Raw genomic sequence first — 25889 nt, forward strand, 5'->3', positions numbered from 1 at the left:
CTTTTAAATGTTGCATCTGTCAGATTGGAGGAACTAGAAATGGATCATGTTTCACTTGTCAGTCTAAAGGAGTACCACAGAAAGTACTTTTAATCACATTTGCCTTGAGGAAACATTTTGCCCTTTCTCATTTATACTCAGTGTTTTTAATTTTGCATCTCAAGTGTCCCTGGACAATCAATGCTGGCACTGCTGCTACATGCTGGGAAATTTACAATTTCTGAAAGCAAAGCTTAGACACTTTTGGGTGTGTGCAAGATGATTAGATCCTCACTGATCGTGTTGATGTGTCAGGACTCAGGAGGTGTGAATAATCAATTAAGTTAACACTTCTATGCTTCATGCCTGAATCAGGTGATCACGAAATATATTTGATAAATACATCTTGTGCAAAATGAGGCTACCGGGCTAACAATTCTAACATTCATTCATTCAAACTCATGAGGGCAGCAGTTTACTCTGTATGAGTATGTAGCCGTCCACCTCCATCGTATCGACAACTGAAAGTAAGTTCAACTTGTCAGGCTCCAATGTTGCTAGCTAAGGCAAACAATACTCAGTGCAGATCTGCAAACCTTTTGGATTTGATGGTGTGTTTTACCCCTTTGCAACCAGACTGCAAATGAATGTTTTTCCTACAGAGACAATTCTGGTTACCCCAGTGATTTAAAACTTGAGTGGTTACTCTTTGTACACAAGTCAAGGAGTGTTTTCCATAACCCCTTTGAATAGCGGGCATTTTTATGAGGTTTATAGATAAAAACAGGAACCTTCAGTTTGTGCATTTTAATATCCTTTTCTGTCTCTAATGTTCAAAAAAGCTCAATGATTCATCCACAAACCTTTGATCCACATGGAGGCTGCCACTTAGTACATACAGTAGAATGGAAATAAAGGCCGACAGCTCAAACATTGTTTGATTTATTACCCACCTTCTTGTGCTCTTTGACGCAACCATTTCAATCAATTTCCAGTTACTCTGCTCCATTTAGGTGATTTAGATAGCATGGCAAAAGAATGCCCATCCTTTCAAATGCAGTGGAGGCCTTCATCAAATTAGAATTGAAGAGATTATTCAAGGCCGAGCGAAATGACAAAATCAATAGTTCAACACTAAAATGAAGAATGGGCATTCGGAGGGGATCACTCCCTTGACTGCCCCTTCTTCATCCATCTCATCTACTCAACTGCTTTGAGCTCCCAACACAGGAATAAACAACAAACAAATAATCAAAAACAAAAAGCACTTTCTTAGTTAATTGCTATTAGAAGTTTGGCTGATATTGCAGCTTTGGACCTTTTCCAGCTCTGTGTGTTGGTTAAGAGGCTAGCTGTGGGAGAGGGTCTATTGGGCTTCTTTCCAGCCTCCACAAAGCTCTTTGCCTCTCACACTCACATGGAACTGTGTACAAGAAAAGTGCAGGGGTGACACAAGGTCTTATGGCAATGAGACTGTGAATCCGACAAATGCTTAAAATATGATGCACCTTTTGCATTTTCTGACTCCTCACAGTGCAGCAATGGGAACTATTTGATTTTTTTTTTTTCTGTGCAAGAAAATATATGCCCAAATGCAAAACATCCTGTTAAATTGCTTTTCTTCAATGTATTTAACCATTCACATTCGTGTGAAAAGCGAAGCCTTCCTTCGTCTCTCTTCCTCACCCACCCACACACACACACACACTTTAAACACATCCGCACGCGCGCGCATAAAAGGACGGCAATCCATCAATGCGCTCATTGCTGTCATGAGGAAAGAGACAGAGCTCTAAGCCAGAGTCGTCTAACACAAATTTGATTTCGTTCAATTTGCCTCAAACGGTGACATGTGAGCACCAGCAGCGCTAATATGGACTGGCACCTCTGCTGCTAACAGCGGTGTTTGGCTCTCTTTCAAACACTGGCCACATTGGCACCTCGGGTTTTGGTTGCATTATACAGTTGTGTGTGATGAAAGTGAACAAAGACTGATACTGTGTCGTTATATATTGACTTTGCTTGCTCATAATGAATATGCAAGCGAAGTAAAAGTTTATTATTGCAGGTTTTAAACTCTACTTTATGCCCAAAACAACAAAATATCACATAATGCAGAGGGAAATGGGCATCACCCTGCCTGACCTGCAGTTAAATGGACTGCAATGAGCTGCGTCTGGAATTCAAATTTTCCCAGCCATAAAGTGCCTTGTTACACCACCAAGTGATTCCAATGCCTCAATAGTGGTCATACATCACAAGCGCGTTAGAAATGTCAGCTTATCAAGCTCACAATTCTTTATCAGCGTTTGTGAAATTGATGATTTGAACTTGAAATATATCATATTATCTTGCTAGAACTGAAGGCTTTCCTCCATCTGGCCCACGTCTCCCAGCTTTTCCTGTACTTGATGACTGTTGGCATACTGTATGCTTCCCGTGGTAATGCTATTGACATTTATCTGTGCATGTCATGTAGATATTACTTTAGTGGGCCTCAGCATTTGTTACGTCCATTTTCCTTGCACAGTATGACACTACCCCCTGTCCTCAGACTACAAAACAGAATAATGAACAAACTGAGCCTGTACCATATTAAATTACCTTTGGTAGTCTGCACATCAAGAACAAAGGCAGAACAAATTTACAAAGCTAATTGAAATATCACAAGGCAGCACGGTGTGGGAGGTGTTCTGGGTTCAAATCTTGACTCAGGCCTTCAAATGTGTGGAGTATGCAGATCCCCCCCTCCCTTGCAATTCTTCCTCACAAATTACAAAAACATTGTGGGTTAAGTGATAACTACTAAATTGTTCATTTGTGTGATTGTGCGAGTTGCCATTTTATGCAATGTGACTGCCTGGCAAGGAGAACCCTGAGCAAATGCGCGGACAGATGAAATATCACTGATGACTTTTTCTGCTTTGTTTGTCTTTCATTATTCAGGTGGCCAACTTGGCTTGCTCCATCTCTAATAATGAAGAGGGTGTCAAGCTGGTTCGAATGGCTGCAACCCAAATTGATAGCCTTTGCCCACAGGTGAGTTCTTTCACCGTGTTGTAAAATATTCGCACAAGCCCAGTGTTGAGTGCTTATGTCCAAAAGGCATTTAAAAGCATACCTTTTTTTTTTAACAAATAGAATGGAGCTGAGACTTAAAGAATCTAGGTTGGCAGAATGTTGGAGCCATCCATCAATAACGCGTAGGAGGATTTTATAGTGCTGTTTCTCAGGATGTAAGCACCGGTGGAAGTTAAAATCAATACATTGTTTCCAGGGTTAACAGTGGGCCTTTTTCAGAGAGGACCCACCTTTGTGAGAAATAAATAAGAAAATGAGGTTTGAAATTCATATTGACTGTCTGATGCACAAAATGTATCTCAATGTACAAGAGAAAAACTACACATTTAACTTTGGCAATACTAAACCAGACATTGAACTTTGTGACTGAAGATCAATGCGAAATCATTCATGTGAAATCAAAATGAATGCGAGATTAAGATTTGTACATTTTTTGAAAAGGCATTCATAATGACTCCCAGTGATGTATAGATTGTGGAAATTGAGTAATATTTGAAGTATATACGTCAATTTAAATATCCAGGAATTCAGTAGCTGGAGCATGAAGAAAATCACAAGTCAAAGTTGGTGAGGTTTAGCGACACAAACTAGCGCATCAGAAATAATTGAAATTAAATCGACACTGTCTATTTCCCAAAAAATCACATTTATAATCCTACATTTTCCGTGCAGATATCCTACTAGGAACTATGCAGACCATACATTCTTATGCAGGCACATTTTTGTCTGATTTTGGACTTTTCAAAAACTTTGGTGACTCCACCGTGTTTGTTTCAAAATGCTGTTCACCATTGATATAGGGTGGTTGCGAAAGTGCTTGAAAATTCCAAGACTTGCGGTGTGTACATGAGCAAAGCATTTTAGAGTTCGAGGAGGATAGTAGTCCTCTTGGCCCAGACTTTATAACACCCATCTGTTGGGAATAATCCTTGCTGGCCACAAATTAAAATACTCAAAAGAAGAAGATAAAATTAAGAATTGTACACTGTTTTACTTAATAGACTGAGAGCCAATGAAATGCAACAGCTTCTCTATCTTGACAGGTTATCAATGCTGCCCTCACTTTGGCTGCCAGACCTCAGAGTAAAGTAGCCCAGGACAATATGGACGTTTTCAAGGACCAGTGGGAGAAGCAAGTCCGCATCTTGACTGAAGCCGTGGATGATATCACTTCTGTGGATGACTTCCTGTCTGTGTCAGGTATAAACCTGTTTAGTGTGGTCACACAACAAGAGTCATTCGGTTCCACTGAGTGTTATTTCCTCCTCTCCCAAGAAAACCACATCCTTGAGGACGTAAACAAATGCGTCATAGCACTTCAAGAGGGCGATGTGGACACTCTGGACCGGACTGCGGGAGCTATCAGGGGCCGAGCTGCTCGAGTTGTGCACATTATAAATGCAGAGATGGAGAACTATGAACCAGGCGTCTACACTGAGCGTGTGCTGGAGTCCATCAAGCTCCTGTCTGAAACTGGTTAGTACATTACAAATGCACTCGTGTATAATATAAAGTTGTGTTTTTATCTTGGGGAAAAACAGTTTTGGCACAGGTAGTCTTACTCTTTATTATTGTCTTTTTATTCATTTTGTCTTTTTTGTTTCGATTTCAACAGGGACATTATAAATTCAATAGCAACAACATAAAATACTTTGCAACATGTTGCCAAGCAGTGTTCGTGGAGGTTAATCATACAGGCTTTATGTGGATTTTTTTGAAATGGCACTGCCAAACACCCTCATTAAGCTGTTTGAAGAAAAGAACACGTTCCAAAAACCACGGAAGCTCTAAAATTGCAGATATATAAAATGGTACAGTTTGGAGTTCAATTAAAAATTTCTGAAAAAATATGGCCACGAGTATAAATGCCAATCAAAGAGGTGTAGTTGCACTTCAGTATGTTTTCTTATTTATTTTAATTATGCAATGATTAGCTTCAGTTTACTCGGGAATATGATAATGTTACATTTGAAAATTGTCTGAACAGGTAAACCTTTATTAAAGTTTGAGCCATGAACAAATTAATTCATTTAACATCATTGTCAGTAAAATGAAAATCATAATATTAAAAACAACATCATCACTAAACAGATTATGTTCAAGGTTATGTTGAAAGTACTACAGTGCTCTAAAAAAAATGACAAGTTCTTGATACACACTGCTCCGGATGCAGAGCTGCCACTGCTCATATTAGAAATGTTGATGCAAAGACTTCGGCAAATTGCGCATTTGTCAGTCTCCCCATAAAATCAGTAAACACTAAACACTCCTGCATATATATATATATATACATATATATACTCAAGTCACATCACAATCTCTGTTTTTTTTTTTTTTTAAATCAGCCCTCAGCCCTCTATTTATTTATATTCTTGATCGACAGCCACTTGCTCCTCATCCACTTTCGTCCCTCTCATTATTGCCCATTTACAGCATTGCTATATCTATTGTTTCCCTTGTTGCATCCATATGCCGGGATAATTGCTAAAACAATCATTTATTCTTGCAGCTATCTGATAAATTGCAAAGAGCATCAGGTGAATCACGTGCTCACACAGATATCTGGCGCTGACAACCCCCCATAATAGACCTCCCGCAGCACTAGTTATATGCTGTCATAGGCACATACTCTTCTATTATTGCATGATTCTCTTCATTTGATTGAGGTATTTAATTGATAAAGTACAGTGGACACTTAAGGTTAATTTCATCTGACTATAACCTTGTCTCACATTAGGACTATAAAATTCTGCTGCTGTTCCATTAATCCTCCATGAAGTACCAAGCTTGAGTTAGCAGCAACCCACACTCTATATTGTGTTCTGTGTGAATTTTCTTCTCGGCAAGTTTATCATCAGTGCACCATGCACTGTATTCCTCGGAGCTTTGACTGAAAAATGTGCTTCGATCCCCATGATATTGATTCTTGAAGTTGTTCAACACACTGTCGTTTAGTGCATGGCGTTATGGCCGAGTGACAGTAAAAGTCACAATAAAAGATTCTTGATTTTTTTTTTTCTGTTGTTTTCATAGCTGCACGCCACGATGATAAAATACCGTATACCTACTCCAAGTCTTGTTTGCATTATCATCCTGCAAAACTTTGGTTCGAGGAATTTTTGTCCATGAGTCTTTGCTCGGCGGGGAAACTGTAAACACGATTGTACCATGTTGGTTTTGGGATTCAAAAAAAAAAACTTTTTGCTTCCCAGTCTAAGTTTGGTGGTTCTTTGAGGGTGACAATGCACAATTGATCTGGACCATGAAGCACTCATTGATCCTTCTGAACTTTTGCTTCCCTCGCTCCCTCAAAGACCTGAAGTCTATGGATTTGATCACAGTCAAGGGGAAATCTATAGCTGAGGGAAAGATGATTCAATGTAGCTGAACAAAGGCAAAGGATGCAGGACCACACACTTTTAGAGGGTACCAAGTCCAATTAACTCGACTCTTCCAGAAAATCAATAGCTGTCACCAATGATTTCACTAAGTGTTTCGAGCTTTTTGTGGAATTCATTGATGTGATGTCCTCCCCAACCCCCCTTTCTTTGTGATGTGCATGCTTCAAACATCTAGTCCAGACCGTCTAGTGTGTGCGCTGTGGACAAAAGCATAAAAACATATTTCTTGATTTATTAGACAATCGTCATTAAACCTGTGTCTTAATTATTTCCCTTTAAGACATTCTGGATAATTATATGCCTCAAACTTTGAGGAAACAGTTTGAGGAAACAGGAACAACAACAAGCCCTGATCCCAATCCCATCCAGCTAGGCCTTTGGTTAGGTCCAATGTCAGTGACCTCTGACCGCACAAGTTCCCCTCTAAATGAATCAACAAACATTCCCACAGACAGACTACCTAGAATAGCTCTCAGGGAGACTTTTGCAATGGCCTAGCAGTCCTGTTCATGTCCTTCAATAACCTATGACATGAAAATCTAGACTAGTCCATGACCTGCAATGGCTGGTCACTGCCCTATTAGGCCCCAATGCAAGTGGACCATATTGTGAAAAAGTTCCAATGAACTCTTGTATGTTCAGTTTTATTGTGCTTACGCGACACATCCCACCACTCCAGATGGGAATTGTTCGTCGATGTTATGCTTCATAAATAACCTTTTTTGCTATTTAACGGACTTCCCTTTCTCAGCCTACGTGTATTTAGCTGCATGTTTGTGGCTGCTTGTCATTTCATTTTGTTTGCTTACATCCATGACTACTTCTCCATCTTTGTGGCAAGGGCCACATCAACACCAGGACACTTATCACAACTGCCTGACCTCTGAACCTGTCTCAATTTGTCCATCCTTCCCTCTCGTATATTGAGTGTGATCAGATTAATGGGCCGGCCAAATACTGGCAGCCAAGGCACACAACTCTTGTGTGTAAAGCTGAGCCATAGATTCCTGACAGACAATCTACACATCGGCCCCAGGATTGAATCGTGTCCTTGAAAGGAGGAGAAATCAATAGCGTAATGGGAAAGTGGTTATGGTCAAACTCTTCCTCCCCTAGCCTCTTCCTTCTTTCTTCTTACAAGACACTTTTCTGCCAACTACTGTAACTCCCCATGTTTAAACTAATCTCCTCTGCAAAAAGAGGGTGGCACATTTTAAAGTCAATCATTAATGTGGTGCCTGGAGAGGGTAGATTAAAAAACTGATATATGGCCTAACTTAGTGTGCCATTTCAAGAGGTGGGGTAGCATTACTCCTAGTTATTACATTGGGCCATGTTAAATGGGATTTAGTCAGGATTTTATCGTGAGTAATAACATCTCACAGTGGCACACACGTCATGCATGTAGGTTTTGGGATTTTCGCAACAGAAGAAAAATCATTAGCTGTTAGCTGAAAATGTGCAAAATAGTTCTTCTCTTTTCAAGATAAAAAAAAAAAAAACAAGGCTTTGCAGGATATATTTTTAGGTGATGTTTTTGAAATATACTTTATAAATGATTGAATTCAGTGGCAAGTTGTTTGTCAAGCCATGTGTTATAAGAATTGGTTGTCCTCAATCGACCCATGCACCTTTTTATGATCATATTACTGAGCTGGATGAGTTTCTCTTCAAATTCATGTTTGTTTTTTTATTTCTAGGGAAAGTTGTTTTTGTCGAAATGGAAAATAATCACACAACTTGATTGTATCCGAGAGGCCTCTTAAAATCAGCACCAGGTTGATAGTGAGTGCTTTAATGGGGCAAATGTGTTTCTTAATGTGACATGTTCTTGTTCAAATATCTGAATGTCATATTTCTTTTTACTGCAGGAAGTTTCATAAGTAGGGAAATGTGAAATAATAATACAAAATTAGGCATTGAATACATTATGCCAGCACACTGAGTTAGTGGTTAACACGTCTGCCTCAGTCAGGAGTTTCGGGTTTGAAAGTCTATTAATTCTTCTCTGTGTGGGGGTTTTCAGCTTCACCCTGATCTTGAAGTTACTCCAGCTTCCTCTCACGTTCCAAAAAACATACATGTTAGGTTAATTGAATGCAAGTGCGATGGGTTGTTTGAGCTGTTGACCAGTCCGGAGTTTTAACTCACCTCCCAATCAGTTAAGAAAAGCTCCAGTTCCCGAAGTGGACTGAAGACAACAATATTGAATATGGATGCATTAAAATTGTTGTTGGCCAGATTTTAAAAATGTTATATGTTCTGTACTGTATTTTGTTTCAGTTGGGTTTATTTTGCTTCCAGGTTGTGGTGGTTATAGTGTTGTTCACTTCATAAACCTGTTAGTGAGTAATAAAGCATTGTTCAGATTTAACAATATAAATTCAAGAGACTCCATATGCACCAAGTGATATAGGAAAGAAATGCTTTGCACTCAAGACCTACGTGTATATGATTAATTTTGCAGTTCACTAGCAAAACTGTGTTCGTGTAGAATTCAGGATTAGAAAAGAAAAAAAAAGTGCTATTTAGAGCTTGTTAATCACCTCACAGAGGCACGCCATCCTTGCACTTGGGGTTCTTCATTGTTCTTGCATAACTTCCTACTTTAAACTATGCCTAAGCCTGGAGGGTGAAAAAAACCATTCCTACATGGTCACATTTAATTCCCTTCATCATTTCTCAACCGGAATGAGTGAAATTGCTCCTTACCATCAGCAACCTCTCTCATTAAGAGCTTGCAGAACATTTAAATATTTCTATTTGAAATGCCTTCCCAGCAATTCTCAAAAGCCTATTTTACGCTGCTCCACTAAGTGGATTAAACTAAATTAAAAATGAAGAAAGTGAGAGATTTCTGTTGTGCCTTTTACATTTGTTGGAACATAGCTTCTCACCAAAAGAGGCATGCCTCAGATATGTACACCTGTAATGCCTGCTGACTGATTCAGTTTATTCATCCTCGGCCGAGAAGAAGTAAGTAAGTATGAATACAATTGACGGTTTGCAGGCTCACTGTCTTTTTTGTTGTTAACTCTTTTATAACCGTATTAAAACTGCTATTGTTTTGCACATGCGTATCTTATGAAACCCTGTTCTGTTATCTCTTCATAGAAAATAATGTGTGTGAAAACACCACTTTACAAAGTACCTGATTCAAGAAAACAATGAACTCAGACCTGGAAAATCATTAATGAATGGGTTAGAGAAAAGAAGGCAACATCTTTATTATCTATTGATATATTATCATTGAGAAACTATGACATTACTTTGTGCAGTTGGGTTTATACCCAGTGCTGTATGTCGTAATCAGTCGATGTGATGAGTGGATATAATACAATTGCCCAGGTGGATACAAATTGTGGGAAATGTGTACTTTTCTTTTGTATGACAGCAACCAGTGCTCTCTGGCTTTATAATTTCAGTACAATTCAACTGTAATTTCAGTACAATTCAACTGAACAGATAACAAGCCTCAATCACCAGTTTTCTACAGGAAAATTGAACTTTTTTTTGCACTGCTCGGCTTATGTTCCACTCACAATGTGTTAGTCTTTTTTCCTCCTCAGGCCTTGTGGTTTGACAGGCTAAGTGGGCTTGTTATCTTCCTTTCACTAAATACCACACAAGCCATGTGAGTGTGCCACACAAACAGGAAACTCCAAATTACAACATACCTGCAACTGACAATAATTCAGTGGTAAAACAAGAGTGATATGTTCCAGTGGCATCATTTTCTATCCAAGATTTAATTTTGCACAGTGTGATAATGTCATATTGTTAAGAAAAAGGAAAAACAAATTGTCATTTGTTTTGTTTTTTCTCAGAGGGGGGTGCACGCTTCTGATGAAAATAGAGAGACTGCTGGATAAAAACTGATCAAAAGCCTTTTAAATATGACTTTATTTGAACTGGTTATTTTGATCGCATTCTTAGAGCTCAGCAAGCTTTCAAACAAATTGTGCGCAGAAGACATAGAGTCCAAATGTTAAGAAGGCAGGTCTTTGCTCTGGTTTCTGACCGCCAGGATGCTATTTCAAATTTCTCATTGGAAGTTGCAGAATGCCAGTTTTCTCTTGTTTGTTATGGCTATTTTTAATGCAGTTGTACAGCGCCTCCATATATCAGTGTCTATAAACATTCACCTGTAGAAAATTCATGATACCATGACTTAAATCTGCGGGTCTTATAGAATGCAAAACAACCTTTTACACATGGTCAATGAAGTATCAAGTTACCCCTTTCTGCAAAGATTCTAAATATTTTCTTTTCCCACTTCTCTCCTAAAGTCATGCCTCGTTTTGCTGAACAAGTGGAGGTAGCGATCGAGGCGCTGAGTACAAACCCGCCACAGGCCTTTGAGGAGAATGAATTCATCGATGCATCGCGTTTAGTCTACGATGGTGTCCGGGACATCAGGAAAGCTGTCCTCATGATCAGGGTATGTCACTTTTCTTTCTAGAACATTTTGTAATATCATATTATTTTATTGATCCTCAGCATGGTCATTATACTCCTATATAGTAAGTAACAATACTTACCGGTCAACCTTAGCTTTGTTGTTGTCTTTTTTCAGACATGTCATTTTTATATATTTGAACAACACATACTAAGAGTGTGAAGAAAAAAAAAATGGATAAAGCTGATGATAGAAAATAGAAATTGAACGAAAGCCTTCCTCCAGTATTGTATTGTCCTTTAGTTATCCCGTATTTTATGAACCAGTATGTAGTCTAGTCAGAAGGGAGAGCAATTTTTAACAGTTTCGTTTTGACAGTGTTCTGTGATCTACTGCATTCCTTAATTATAGTTACGCCAAGGGACAATTACTAATGCTAATATTCTTATATCATTACTTATTAATGTACCAAATTGGTAGGGTTTAAGTAATTGTTTCTACTTGTGTGGACTACAGAAAATCCAATATAGATTCAAATTTGTGCACCCATTTGTTTTTATAATAACTTATTAAAATCCCCAAAAGACTATGTTAATCTTGTCCATGATCAATACAAACTTCTGAAAATAACACTTTTGTTATTTTAGCATTGCAAAAACAACGGGCAGGTGATTGCACAGGACTGTATTTGGTATAAATCTACTGTTTTCAACCTGCACTATTTACGAGACAGTAATATGTCTCTTTCAATCTACTAGATGATTTTGTAATGATTAATAAGAAGCTTTTCTTTCCAAAATAGATTTCCGTTCCATCTGAAGCAATACAGTATGACATGCTGTTCACAACTCTTATGAACTCATTTAGTGGAAACGGCATACATATATTTGTGAATACAGTTGTATTTCTTGTCCTCATATTGTCTCCTGGGTCGAGATGGGTAGCATTTCAGCCCTGACAAATATTGCATTAATAGATCTCATCTCAGAGACGTCACATCCGCGCAATAAATGTTGCAGGTCATTTAACTGTGCGTCACAATAGGAAGGATGAATAACAACATGATCTTAGCAGCTCTACTAGCTGGCACTCTGAAATGAAACTATCGGCATTCTGTACCCGAGCTGGCCCTTCTCTAGTCACCGTGTAATTCATTTATTCAACTTTATGCAGGCTGGAAGCTTTCCCGGTGCAGCTCATGAAAAAAAATCTAATTATGGAAAATAATTTGATGCTGGTAAATAATGTAAAACAGGCGGCTTTGAACTTCCGTGGACCAGCTGGATTCATAATCCCATCCATGTTTAAATTCCTCCTACAAGGAAACAACTGACTATCATATCTGTAAAAATGCATATGACAACTGTAATGCTTTATGAACGCATATTGTTATAGGCCTTATTTTGCTCCCACTTAAGCTGAGAAAAAGCTGCTTGGGATTTTTTTCTTTACTGCAGAGATCTTATGAGCTGCCATTAGATTAAGAAACCAATTTGCCACAGTATTTAGAACTCGGAGGTAGGCATTGAGAAGAGAATGAAAAGTATAATGAAAGTTCTAAAAAACATAAGTCTGCCTTTCACTTTGTCGGTGCACATGCATATAACTGAAAAGCAGAAAAATATGAATATATGAAATGTAAAGCTGTATGGAGTGTTTACACTGTTTCCCGTGGATATTACCATTTGTCTTGTCTGTCCAATCAATGAGATAAATCACTCAATTAAATATCCATTAAGGCATGCCGTCAAGAAACAGTGAGACCGCCTGCCCCGCTGCAAAAAGTAAAGAATGGCTGACTATTTACAGTTCACTTAACCCACCACCCAAACCATGTTTCGTGCAACATTATCGTAATTGCTTTCAAAATTGTCCATAAATCAACTGTTTTACCTCAAAAAAAAAAAAAAAGGAGGAGCGGTATTGTAACTTATATTGCATGCATAGAAAATGTCAATGTTATTTAATCACAGTTCGGAACAGGAACCAGCTCAAATTTAGGTGTTAAAGGGCAACTTCAATTTAACATGCCTCATTTGTTTTCATTATAGTAAATGAAAAGCTCACTGAAACTGTGAGTCTGCAAGGAGACATCATGATGTTGGCCGTTTTCATCTTGTTTTTATGATAGTTTTGTGACTGTACCTTCATATCTTGTGTGTTGTTTTTTTTGTAAATCTTTGAATCCATTACAATAAATGTCTTCCAATTTTACAGTCCCACATTTAACAGTAGAATTACCTCATGTGCCCTGCAAGACAGGGATCAGCAGGTGATGATGTGTGATTATACTACACAGTGCAATGTCACATTACATTGCATTGCACATTGTGGCCCATTTAAATTAATGAGGGGGCTGTGGTTTTTCACGCAGTTCTAATGTCCTTCCAGACAGTATTAGTCATCTATTGAGGAGTTTTTGCTGCTGCATAACCCCTGCCAAAACCATTTTTGTATGTATGAGAGCACTAATACTACCAGTTATTGGCATCAGATTCTGTAATTGAATTTAATGGACAGACTGTCAATAAAATAACAGCAGATAGTGAAATGCATGTCCAGAGTTAATCATTTGAAGCTCTTTTAACTTATTTATTGTGAAGTTTGTTGAGGTCCAGAGAAATATTGAAACATTCAAGCATAAATATTGTGAAACTTGGGAAGCATTTTTTTTTCCTCCTTCCTTTACATTTGTTTTCTATTGTAACTTGCACCACCTCAGGAATATATACTTTGAGAGTTTCCACTGTATAAAGAATACTATAACACAAATAACAGAACTGTATGTTTTCTGTATGGTTTGATCGTTTTCTGTCTTTCTCTGGTGATTGTCACAGACACCAGAGGAGCTGGAAGATGACTCCGACTTTGAACAAGAGGACTATGACACTCGTAGTAGGACTAGTGTCCAGACTGAAGATGATCAGCTTATCGCTGGACAGAGTGCTCGGGTAAGTAAACGTCCCTTTCTCAATTATTGTGCCACTCAATAGAGTAAATATGCCCTTGCTTGGCCTGGAAAAATTTGTTTAAATAACGCCTGGGCGAAAGTGACTGAGAAGAATTCAAATGCCAGCAACTGTTTCCTGTCTATTCAATTCATTCAGCTAGATTCAATTATTTAGTATGAAAGCCAATATGAATATATCGTTACAAATATGATTATTTCTTGTACACACTATTGAAAATATCAGGTGTAAAATAGCATTCATCAACAAAGAAGTCCCAAATTCCTCTCAGATGGTTGACAATGCAGTAGATTACCATGCCAAGGTTGATGCAGTGATCACTGCGATCCGGCTTTTGTGAGCACAACGATTATGTTTCACTGGGGTCCATCTTAACAACCATTTGGAGGATATCAACACTTGTTCCCCCAAACAGGACAAAAAAAATCTATTGGTGTGTTACATGCTGAATGAATTATAAATGGCCGAGCGTGTGATTTAGCCCTGTGCCTTTTTCTGTGGTGCAGGCCTGCATTATACTGCCTTGGCCTTCATGCTCTGTGCATCAGGTCTATGCACAAAGAACAGACTAATAAATAAAAGGATGGGGCAAACATAGTGTAGCTGAGTGGTTTTGTACCTTATCGTCAGTAAGCATTGTCTGTAATACAACATAATATATTACCAAGGTGGTGACAGGTATGTGATTCTTCCTACTTTAAGTCAATATCCTCTAACCTGAACTAACTAAAGATATACAGCCATATAAATAAACTTGACTTTTGACAATTTAAATTCACACTTATTTTAAGTGCATATGCAGCTTAAATGAAATCTCAAAAGAGAGCATATCTTGCTGTACGGGGTCTGTCAGAGCAACAGACACTTTTTGCAGTTGATCGAAAATGTATCTACTATATTTGGAGTTGTTAATTTAGGTTATAGATAAGATTATCATTGATCCTTTTTTGTCATTAGTTGTCTAAATGTGATGTATGTGTGCATGATCAGTTGAGCTGCTGTTCCACCTTTGGTACCATAATTACAAGTACTCTACAAGGAACAGCTTGAATGTGACAGAATGGCAATAATGCTGTTGTGACAGTTCTAGTATTGAACACTATCACACCATTGTTGGCTACTGGTGTTATTTTTTTTACTACTTTTTTTGCTACTCACATACACATACTGTGCACAAACCTCTATACCTTTTGTCATTTAAATAATTTAGTTCAACCAAGGAATCCAAAAACAAAAAGTTTTAAGTTCACCAAGTTAGCAATCCAGCCATGAACCAAGAGAACAGAGGCTGGCATTTGGATCATAAAAGTCGCTCCGGGGAGTCTGCGGGGGTCCGGGGTGTGAAGTGTTTTGAGTCGTTTGTATGTACTGTACACTCCCACTAAGGCCCCTGCAGTGTAACATTGTCGAGCCATCTGAGCTTAAATGCACCAACTCTGCCACGCAAACTTGTTTCACAGCACCAAACTAGTTTTCCTGGCAGGCAGCTTTGTTATGAGTGGGCAGCTCATTTTGGGAACAGTCTAAAGTCACAGCATGTCTCTTTGTCATAGCGTGTTGGAGTGAAGGCTGTGATATAAGTTGGATGTCCAGTAAGGGTGACGTGGCTCAATACAAAAGCTGTAGACATTGAGGTCTTGACAACATGCCAGCAAGCATTATCAAAAGTAATTTGTGCAATTTAGGATTTAAATGACATTATGCAATGCTTAAAATACATGCGGCCTTATACCCCGCACAGTATTTTAAAATGATACTACCCACCATTAGACACTCTCATGCCCTCAGAGACTAAACATTTACACATGCAGAAGACTTGCACATCCATAAAAGATGTGTTTGCTGCAAACCACTGGTGATGTGCCCAGTTGGCCTCAGCCTGTCATGTCAGGACAACACTCCCTGCCCTCTCATGGCAACACTAAGTGCATACCGGTGAAAAGTGTTTGAATTGAAACAGACAAGAGTACACATAATCCCTTCCCACCATAGGAACCGACATGCGCCTACTGAGGTTTACAGTCATGATCCTGCTGCGTCCTGCCAGACACATGATATCTTTCTGACGGTTTCGCTTGCTGTAGAAAGATACTTCCGGGACAGTTCTCAGAGCCTTTATCTGTGGTAATTTAATGTGATTGTCCCCTTGACACTGCTGTTCTACTTATGCGTAATGTGTCCTACAAGTGAAGCTCCATGTATGATGAGATGGAAACACTAATTTATGATAGATGGTTCGGCCTTCTCGGCAGATGCAGTTATACAGTTAACACTGGTATAACTCGGCATGGATAATGCAGAGTGAATCACTTCATCCACCCCGAAAGCACGCTCGCAGCATCACTTAGTACGCTGATTGGATGACAGTGTTGATAGGTCATCCATAAAATTGAACTCACCAGTGTCTGGACAATTTATTTCAAATAAGGCAAAATTAAAGTCATTCTAGGTTACCGCGTTGGGTGAAGAAACCCGGAAAACGCTCTAATCCCTGCAGACATTGACTCGCACTGGCTGGATCTGCAACTATGTTAAGCTCTCGAGGCCCGCTCCTTGTTGTTATCAGTGGAGTCGCGGAAAGGTTTTGAGGATAAGGGAATTCTAGACAGTACAGAAGGAGGGAGCAAGGGGGAGGGTTCCACCGAGGCCGCTCCCCCATGACGTCCCATTTGGTTCACGTTTACCTCACCACTCTTGATTTTTTTTTTCCAAGCTCATTGCTCATGTCCTCTAGAGCCCTAAATTCAAAGAAAGGCTTTTTGCTTCAAGTTTCACACTTTCTCCCCTTCAGAATAAGTGCTACTCATGTCATTTGAGATTCTTTTCTTTTTATAGTTATACCTTCACATCTGTGATTCTCTACAGACCACTGCCATTTTGACACCAACATCTCTCTGTACCGTGTAAAATCATCTGTAAAGTAAATAATTGATGCCAGGAGTTGGATTCGGCAAAGACTTGAACAGCAAAAGGACGAACCATTGTTCTTCGAATTTGAGGCCACAGTCGATGATGGGAACATACATTTTTGACTGAACTGAACATTACATTACAGTTCATGAAATGATTTGTATTACTGTACTATTGCTTTGAATGCTACACATGTGCTGTCTTGTCACCGAGGTAAGGATTAGAATCACTTGAGGTTGAATCATTCACAGACTGATACATGTTCATTCATAGTGAACAAATCACGAGACGAGTTCCTTTCTCATCTATTCGCTGGCTGCATCATTTACTGAAGAGTCACAAATGAGTAACAGAGCGTGGCAGTTCCGGTATGGCATGCTTGAACTGAGAATGGAACAAATCAATTCAGGACTATTTCTTTCAATAAATTCACTTAAAACATTTCATTTGTGAATCATTCACAAACGACACACAAGTTAGTTACATGCAACACACACCTAATGTTGCAATTATAGCACAAGGGAAAACAGAAAGATGCCAAGTTAATTACGTATTTCATGTTTCACAAATGGAAGTCATGAAATACTATGTACTTAAGTAAAAAGGGGCCCGGACCTGTATACATAGAGCCACTGGATGGTAGCTCTGAGGTGAAATTACCAACATGGGCAAAACTGAAAAAAATACAGGACTAGAGCGTCACTGAATGGGAAATTGATGAAGAATCAATCCCACATCATAAGCCCAAATGTCATCTAATGGAATCGCTACGCTACCGTTGGGCCTCTCTCCAAATATTGTATTGACGTATCATTGGTTACTAATAAAATAAATTCTATATACAAGACTTTTAATTCATTAGCCTGAATGTATATAAACTTCAGGCTCAAGGAATGATTTATCTGAAGAAAATGTATAAAATCAAAAATATTCCGTGATTGATCAGCCCACATGCAGGAGCAACAAAGGTGTGCTTTACAGAAAACTGAATGCATGGCATTTGGGCACTTGTGAATAAAAATGATTTCACCTGAACAATAATTGAGACATGTGTCATCTAATGAAAGGATGGGAGTGTGCATCTGTCGAGCGCTAAATTCTACAAACATGCCATGCAATGTACTAAATGCATGTCAAGATGTAGATTTGAGCAGTTTTCTCACCCAGCATGCCGTTTATAAGGATCACACTCACACTGATGTGTGTTTTGGCATCAGTAATAGCGGAACTCTAAACAGGCCTTGAGGGCCCAATTTTGTTTGTTTGCATTATGCTATTCTGTCTTTTCCCAGCTAAGCAGTGCGCACACATACTCATCACAGGGCCAGCGCTCAAGGACGCTGCATCTGTTTTACGTATTTTTCTGTCTGTTCTCTTTTCTTTCTAGCACCAATTCAAAAAAAAAGACAAATTAAATAAATAAGGCATTTGCTTTTTCTTTGTTTGGTTTTTCTTCCTGACACTTTTGGCAGGCGACATGAACCAAGTGATGCACTTTGTCACTGAGCTCACCCGCCACCCCCACACACCAGCTTTGCTGTGAGGAAATGAAATTGAACGTAGGGTGACTATTTCAGTAAGAGAATAAAAAATTTTGCTGGACAGTTAATAATGTATAAAGTTTCAAAAACAAGGCGAGCTTTTTTTTTCTGTACTATACTCATTTATTTCTGCTTCCTGAGTCAATATAATCGACCTAATGGAAACGAGGGTACTCTCACCTCCCTGGCATACTGTTAAAAAAAAATGAATTATTCATCCTCTGGTTTAATACGTGAGATAATTATACATTTACCTTCCAAATAATACAGGATTCCTTCTGCATCTATGACCTTGCCACGTGATTTATGCCATTTTGGACCTGCCCCTAAAGGCCGCTTGGACAAAAAAAAGGCAGGGAAAAAAAGCGTAAGAAAAGACGGAGTCGCTCTTTGAGTATAAGATGTCAAGGGTTTTGAAAAGGTCCAATCATTAAATGTAAAGTTTAGAACTTTATTTTATTGTAAAAAGCAGACTTTGGTAAGGTTTATTAACATAAAACATTTGAGCAAAAGCTGCGACAGCTGACTTTCCCTCTGTATTATTTTATTTTCACTAATCCCTCTTGTTCACCATTTTCCTCAATTCTGCTCCCTATTCTTATCGCCCCTCTTCACCTAAATTGTGCTCCTCTGGCATTTTTCTCATTCTAAGCCCGTGTATAAGACTCATTCATTATTGCAGAGGAACCTGTTTTCTGCTTGTCAAGTACTGTGGGTTTTTTTCCCTGCAGGCCATCATGGCGCAGCTTCCCCAGGAGGAGAAGGCCAAGATTGCCGAGCAGGTGGAAAGCTTCAGACAGGAAAAATGCAAGCTTGACGCAGAGGTGGCCAAATGGGATGACAACGGCAACGACATTATTGTGCTCGCCAAGCAGATGTGTATGATCATGATGGAAATGACAGACTTCACAAGGTAACAAGTTACAAGTGAAAGCAATACAATTTAACAGCCCTTCACAGCTCCACACTTTTACTTATTGTTACCTTCACTTGGATTTTTCATTTCACCACGCATGACGTATGTGTCAAGTATTCTACCTGAAGGCTCTAACAAGTCCACTTAGTCTTCACTCGCCTTTTGAAGTCAAAGAAATGTGACTATACTCCCCAGCACTGCGTGGGAAATGGAGTTTCAAAGCCTTTATACATGCAGACTCAGTTCGGTCCACATTACAAAAGTAGAGATTAAATCCGGCAGATGTTTTTGTTGTAGGGGTAATTACTGAAACCCATACATAGCATTATTAATCCGTTTTTTAAAGGGAAATTTTCGTTAAAATCCCATGACATTATTTGAAATAGCATGAAACCTCCAAAGTCGAATGAGGTGCTTGTTAACATCAGATTTCTTCATGGATAGATGTGCTGATTACAAAAACAAAAAATATGTAACAAAAACTAGGCCGACATTGGTGTGATTGTGAGCGTGAATGATTGTCCGTCTACCCTGCGATTGGCTGGTGACCGGTTCAGGGTGTACCATGCCTAGGATAGGCTCCAGCACACCTGCTAGGATAAGCGGTTTGGATGATGATGAATGATTGAATAACATTTTAAGTGGATATTTTTTTAATTACATTATGGAAATTACTGTTTATCCCACATTATGATATACTATGTAATTACTTTGCCTAACAGACTTGTATTGGATCAGTGTTTACATAGTAACTCTTGTTGCCTATGTTTGCTGAAAGCTTACAGTTTTTGTTCCCAGGAGCCTCCTATACAGTATATGACGGAACATCAGCAATATAAAACTTCCTAAAATTTTCTCTGGATGTTCTCTGAAGCTGCATTTTTTTTTACTCCATCCAGGGGCAAAGGCCCTCTCAAGAACTCCTCGGATGTGATCAACGCCGCCAAAAAGATTGCAGAGGCGGGATCCAGGATGGACAAACTTGCCCGTGCTGTCGCTGATCAGGTAACCCTGCAACTCTATTTTTTTATCATTTCCATCAGTCTAAAAGTCTCACTTAACTTATCATCATGGCTGTCAGTGAATCAAATATTGAGTTGGAGTAAATGAGCATAGCAATTGGAAATCTTAGATGTGGGAATTGACATGCCAGACTGTCATGGTGGGCTGTTTTGCTCCATGACTTTGTGTCCCAAAGGGGCCAACATTGAGAGCAAGACAGCAGAACCAAGTTATGTCTCTAATATAATTAGCTCGCAGCTGAGGTGTTGCATCCATTATCAGATGAGTACCTCTCTAAAACACGCTGACAAACCACTTTCAATATCTAATCAATCAGTGCTGTGCCTTGGGAAGGTGGGAGGGAAATTAAATAGGCGTGTTCACTGTGTATATGTGTGTACAAATGAAGTGGGAAGGCTGTTAGAATGCTGGCACCACTAGAGGTAATGCATAATGTTATTCATTTCATATACCTCTAATAAGCAGTGAGAAAAATCTTAGGCGCAACACTAACTGATTTATTAAGGTGAGCTCGTCGTAGTAACGGCTTTTAGCATATAAAGTCTTGGACTACTTAATTATTGTTGGTTTCGTGATCACTCTCCTTGCCTGTTTGATTTGCATCAAAGCAAATGTTCGGGCTAGCATTAACATTTAAAATGGAAAAAGCAAGATGGATGTTTTGTCAACAAATCTAATGGAATTGAGTAATGTAAAATGATATATGCAGTATTGCATATGTACATACGTACGTACATACGTTCATACATACAAACATGCAGTATATTCACCAACAATTCAAGATGAGTCTGTTGTGGTAAATTAACATTAAAATACAAACAGTAACTTTATTAAAACAATGGGAACAGGAAACATTCTATTTCTCAGTTTGAATGAAATGAATATTTAGTCATTTCTGCAGGTTCAGGTTCTCCTTATGAGTGCCTCCTCTTTGCACTTTTTGGCCTTTTTCCAAAACAAACCTTCTCCTGTCAGCTCAGAGCAAAATGAATGCCCCTTCAAATGGCCTTCGAGTGTGCCGAGCAACTCGACTGGCCTGAGGCAACGTGAGTCAAAAGCGCTGCCGTTCCCCTCATGTCACAATGTCCTGTTTTTCAGAGCATATTACGCTGCAGAAAATAAGCTATCAGGCTTGGAAGCTGATAGTTGTAATGTTCTCTGTAGGTACACATAGAGGCTCACATGCGTAAGGATATTTGTATCCAATTGCAGGTGTCTTCTGTCATCTTTGCTATGTTTACACAGGGTATGCTGTAAATACAATGGAAGGTTATTCGCGACGTAACAAAGTCAAGAGTAAATGCTGTAAACAGAATAGACCAAAGTGGAACCCAGCAGCTTGTAGTTGTGTTAGTGTGAAGAAGGTGATGTCTGATAATGGCTATCATTTGTCCAAATATAGATTTGACATTAAGTGAAAAGAGAAGTTGATACAGGAGTTGACTGGATGCTCCACAGGACTGAGGTCCATCCAGACTAGGCAGTTGGGGATTCATCCTCCGTCAGCATCTCTTCCCCCATTAATGATTGGTTTCCAATGCATTAAAATCTGTCTTCAATGGAATGTTCACATCAATCATCAACACACCTTTGCACGCCACTAAGAGGACATGGAATGTCAGAGTGACACGGACACAGACAGCATTTTAAATTTGCTGCTGGTGAATCATTTTAGTTTCATGAATACGAGAAAGACCCAAATAAACATGAACTGTTTTACTTGAAATTAAGCTTTTATCTGTATTCATGTTTGTTTTTGTCACAAGGTCCTGCTAAATTCACTTCTCAATAGGCTCTCATGGAACCGTGCATTTTGATTAGAATAAAACCTATTGCCCACATTAAATGAAACGTGAACAAAAGTCTTGCTATTGAAAGAAAGTCCATTCCTCAGATGCAAAATGTTTCATTTGTCTCACGTTTGAAGGCTCCTTTCTCCAGACTGCATGTTCCATCTCTTTCAACAGATGTTCAATAGGATTTAGATCAGGGCTCATACAAGGCCACTTCTGAACAGCCCAAATGTCCTCAGTGAGAATAAACAGGCCTAACCCAAATGTAATTTCATTCAGATTCACAGGGGTGGTAAATTTCTTATGCCATCCCCGTCCGAAGCCATGCATACAGTTCATTTAGATTAACCAGGCTGCATCTTGTCTGTGCACACTGTGTCTTCACATAAATGCTCAGCAATGTTGACATTTACACACTTGTAAATGGCGGCTTCCAATCAGACGCGATAGACAACGGGAGAGCTCCTTTTCAACAACTTGTAACTTGTTTTTATTATTCTATTGCTCTCATGAAAGTGTAAAAATAACCACAATTACTGTTTTAAATAGACAACTGACCTCCTTCTCAGTAAATCACGTGATGTTTAACTGTTATATGATGTTTACGATTGTGCGTGTCACATCTGTAAAATGGCTATTGGGATTGAATTTAGTGGCAGCACATGTATACACCAGATCAGAAATAGTTCATCAGCGATCTTCAGTTAAAATGTCAAATAATGTTTTGACATCCTGAAAATCTCTTCTCAAAATGCTACCCACAACAATGTTGTGTGGTCCGTCACTATGATATTGCATTAGCAGACTCTCAGTTGCATTCCAAAACAACATGTGGAGCCATTACCCCAAACTATAAGGCAATATAGCCAATCAGCCTCAATTTGTTGAATGTGGCAAAAGGAAAAGTGGATTTATGTGAGTGACTTACTGTGAAGTAGATTCCCCCTTGCAGTGAAGAGTGCAAAAAGCAATTTACACAATTGTTAACAACAGTTCGATTTTATCTAGCATGTTCATGCGTAACTCACAACATGATTACTTGTCTTTATTCTACATGTAGACTACATGTATTTTGCATTCACACATTATTGAGGGCAACCTGTGCTTGTTAGTAGCACTGGGCCTTGACAGTTAAAATTCAGCTCCAATGCATTCAGACAGGTCCCTTAAGTAGCAAACCTTGTCACAATGACTCCACATCAGGCCTATTGATGAGCGTGTCTGAAGCAGTAGGCAATGTTCCAAAGCAAAGGGGGTCTTCCAGAGTCATTTAAGCACTGCACTTGACATAGAAAAACCTCAAGGGGCAACTCAACCCATTTTACCTTCGCAATGTTGCATTTTCCATTGATTTCCACACTGTTTTGCATATTACGTTCCCTTCAGTTAAAGCAACCTTTTCAGACAGAATCTAAATGATCAAGTTTACCCTTTTAGAGAGATTAATGGAAAAGAATAGCAATTGCATGTAATCATATAAAAGCCATTTTTAAAAGTACCTTCCAGCACTTGTGGTTAGGATGTGTCTCATTGTTTGTGTGATTGCTCTGTGATTGACAAGAAAATAGTCCAGGGTGTAGCACATCTTTCACTCAGCGTAAATTCCAGTTTACTTGTGATCCTCAAGAGAATAAGTGATAAAAAATGGATGGACACATGCATCATCCAGGTTCAAATGTACCTGTGTTGTTTGCTGTCAATAGACCGGATCAGTCTTTCCCAAAGGATCAAAATGCACCTGTTGTTTAAACCTAATTTCCAACACTAAGAGTTGTTAATTGTGTCTTTAGCAGTTGATCTAATGTCTTAAATTAGAAGAGAAGACAAAATTGAGTATCTTGTCTTTTTGAATGAATGAATTCTAATCATCTGTAAAACAAAAACACATTTTGCAAATAACCTTGCAAGACTAGTATTAAAATATGAATAATGTTGATTAGGAATCACTTTGTACATCTGTGCTTTATTATTTCTCAATTAGGAAGCAAGCCTAATTAATTGCTCATAATTTCAAGTAAAAATCATGGAGGAATTAAGATGATAATTTAGGAATAATTTCAGTGCACTTGCTTTGAATAGTAACATTTAATGTGCATATAGCAATCTGTGAAATGGATCAGTCCATTGGAAAATTTCTCATTTAGCACGTCAACAGTTACATGTATACATGGCAATTAAAAACATACAGTGTACAGTAATGCTATGAACATAAATAAACATGTTAGCTTGGTCACTGAAAGTAAAATTTTGTGCGGACTGCCACTAGACCCATTGTTGTATTATTCATGAGAATTCAGCAGCTTTATTTCTTTAGTGTCAAACACTGGATAGCCAAATCCAAATTCGACCAGCTTTGTTGAATAAAGAAGGTGACATCTCAACGTCACTGCTGTGGTCCAGTCAGCTGGAAGGCATATTTTGTAACTGTGTGTAACATGCACCACTGGGATCTGTCACTATTCTTTCATTTCAAAGATGCCCAACTTTTCTTTAACAACTCTGTAGTTCTTGTGTGATTTTTTCTTAAGCTTAAACGGGAAGATACACGCAAGACATACAAGCAAATCTTATAATAACAGGTGCACAGCAAAAGAGGGGCACAGGAAAGATGCAAACTCATTCCAATTATTCTTTTTTGCAGCCTCCATGTGAGGTGTGGATTTTATTTGACAAGCTGCCGTACTGTGATAGCATGCAGTTGACGTTTGGACACCAAGGTTCACACCATCCTGCTGAATTAAACACCAGGAACACATTTTGTTTGTTTCAGGGGCATTATATAATAAAACAACACATTTACAAAAGGAACATAACTGACGCCTCTCGACTAAAACGAAATCATTCTAAAACATTCAGAGAGGCAGTGTAGTATGAGAAAGCAGCTTACCACACTGCCAACGAGTGCCTGGTTAGTCAATGAGCCATAGTGTTTATTTCAACAGGCAGCCTGTGGTAGAAACGGACTATAAGTCAACAGCACAAACGGGAACAATTGTGTCATGTGTGCATCCGATAGGCCCGAGGCAGTAATGTGTACGTGTGGATGTGTACATGTGCCAACAGTGTGAAGTGCAGTTAGCAGTGATCACGCCCAAGGAGATACTTCCTTTTGCCTCACTGACTGCTCTATGCGATTTAGCTGCACTGCAGGCTACATTCAGACACTTACAAGAAGCTCCGGGCAGCCCCTTGCTTGACTGCTCTCATAGTGGCCGTTGCCACAAACACCGTCAACCGCTCCTTCAAATGACACTTAAAGGTTCAAAAGGAATACACTATGATCTGAATTAAGTTTGTGTTATTCCCCTCAAAGTGAACAGGCAGGAAACTGTTCAGGGAAGGGTATATTCATATCAAAGCAAGGTATTTTGCATCCCCCACTGCCCGAGCGCACGAGTGAAGAACAAAAAGAGCTGAGCCTTTCCCCACCCAGTGGTTCTGAATGCTCTAGTTAGGAACGTTTAATATTAATGTCTAAAAGAAGGCTCTTGTTTCCCAGTTATGCTCAGTGTTGGAGTAGCCGATGCAGTTCTTAACCCACCAGGGGCTTAGTTGGCCGAGATACTGCATACTGTGTGAGACTGAAGTGGTTATTTTCATATTCCTTCTTGTTCAAAGGCCAGCAGGAAAGATCCAAATTATAACCTTCACCAAAGAATGTCAGAAGGCATTACTTTAATTGCATTAGTTAGTTTCCACAAAACTTTATGGAGGATAAGTTCTTGAAATGTTGACATCTCAATTGAAGTCAAGCTGCTTATAGCAAAAAAATTAAGCAGTCATTGTTACACTCCACTTGCATCGAGGACATGCAGTGCAGTGACTAAGATGGAGCCAGATTTCACGTTGCGCTATTCACTTTAAAGTTGTGGAGGAC

At 39.0% G+C, this 25889-nt stretch overlaps 1 protein-coding gene across 3 annotated transcripts in view; it reads left to right on the plus strand.

Annotated features, from left to right (window-relative positions):
* Positions 1-25889, plus strand: part of ctnna2 (catenin (cadherin-associated protein), alpha 2) — a 148022-nt gene that overhangs the window by 117068 nt on the left and 5065 nt on the right. For all 3 annotated transcript variants that reach the window (XM_037246207.1, XM_037246298.1, XM_037246379.1), the window contains 7 exons: positions 2926-3018; positions 4104-4260; positions 4336-4536; positions 10751-10902; positions 13698-13811; positions 19012-19193; positions 20096-20201. In XM_037246207.1, coding sequence (XP_037102102.1) covers positions 2926-3018; positions 4104-4260; positions 4336-4536; positions 10751-10902; positions 13698-13811; positions 19012-19193; positions 20096-20201 — 1005 coding nt within the window. The remainder of the gene's footprint in view (positions 1-2925; positions 3019-4103; positions 4261-4335; positions 4537-10750; positions 10903-13697; positions 13812-19011; positions 19194-20095; positions 20202-25889) is intronic.

Source organism: Syngnathus acus, chromosome 1, assembly GCF_901709675.1.
Source record: "Syngnathus acus chromosome 1, fSynAcu1.2, whole genome shotgun sequence".
Taxonomy (NCBI): Eukaryota; Metazoa; Chordata; class Actinopteri; order Syngnathiformes; family Syngnathidae; genus Syngnathus; species Syngnathus acus.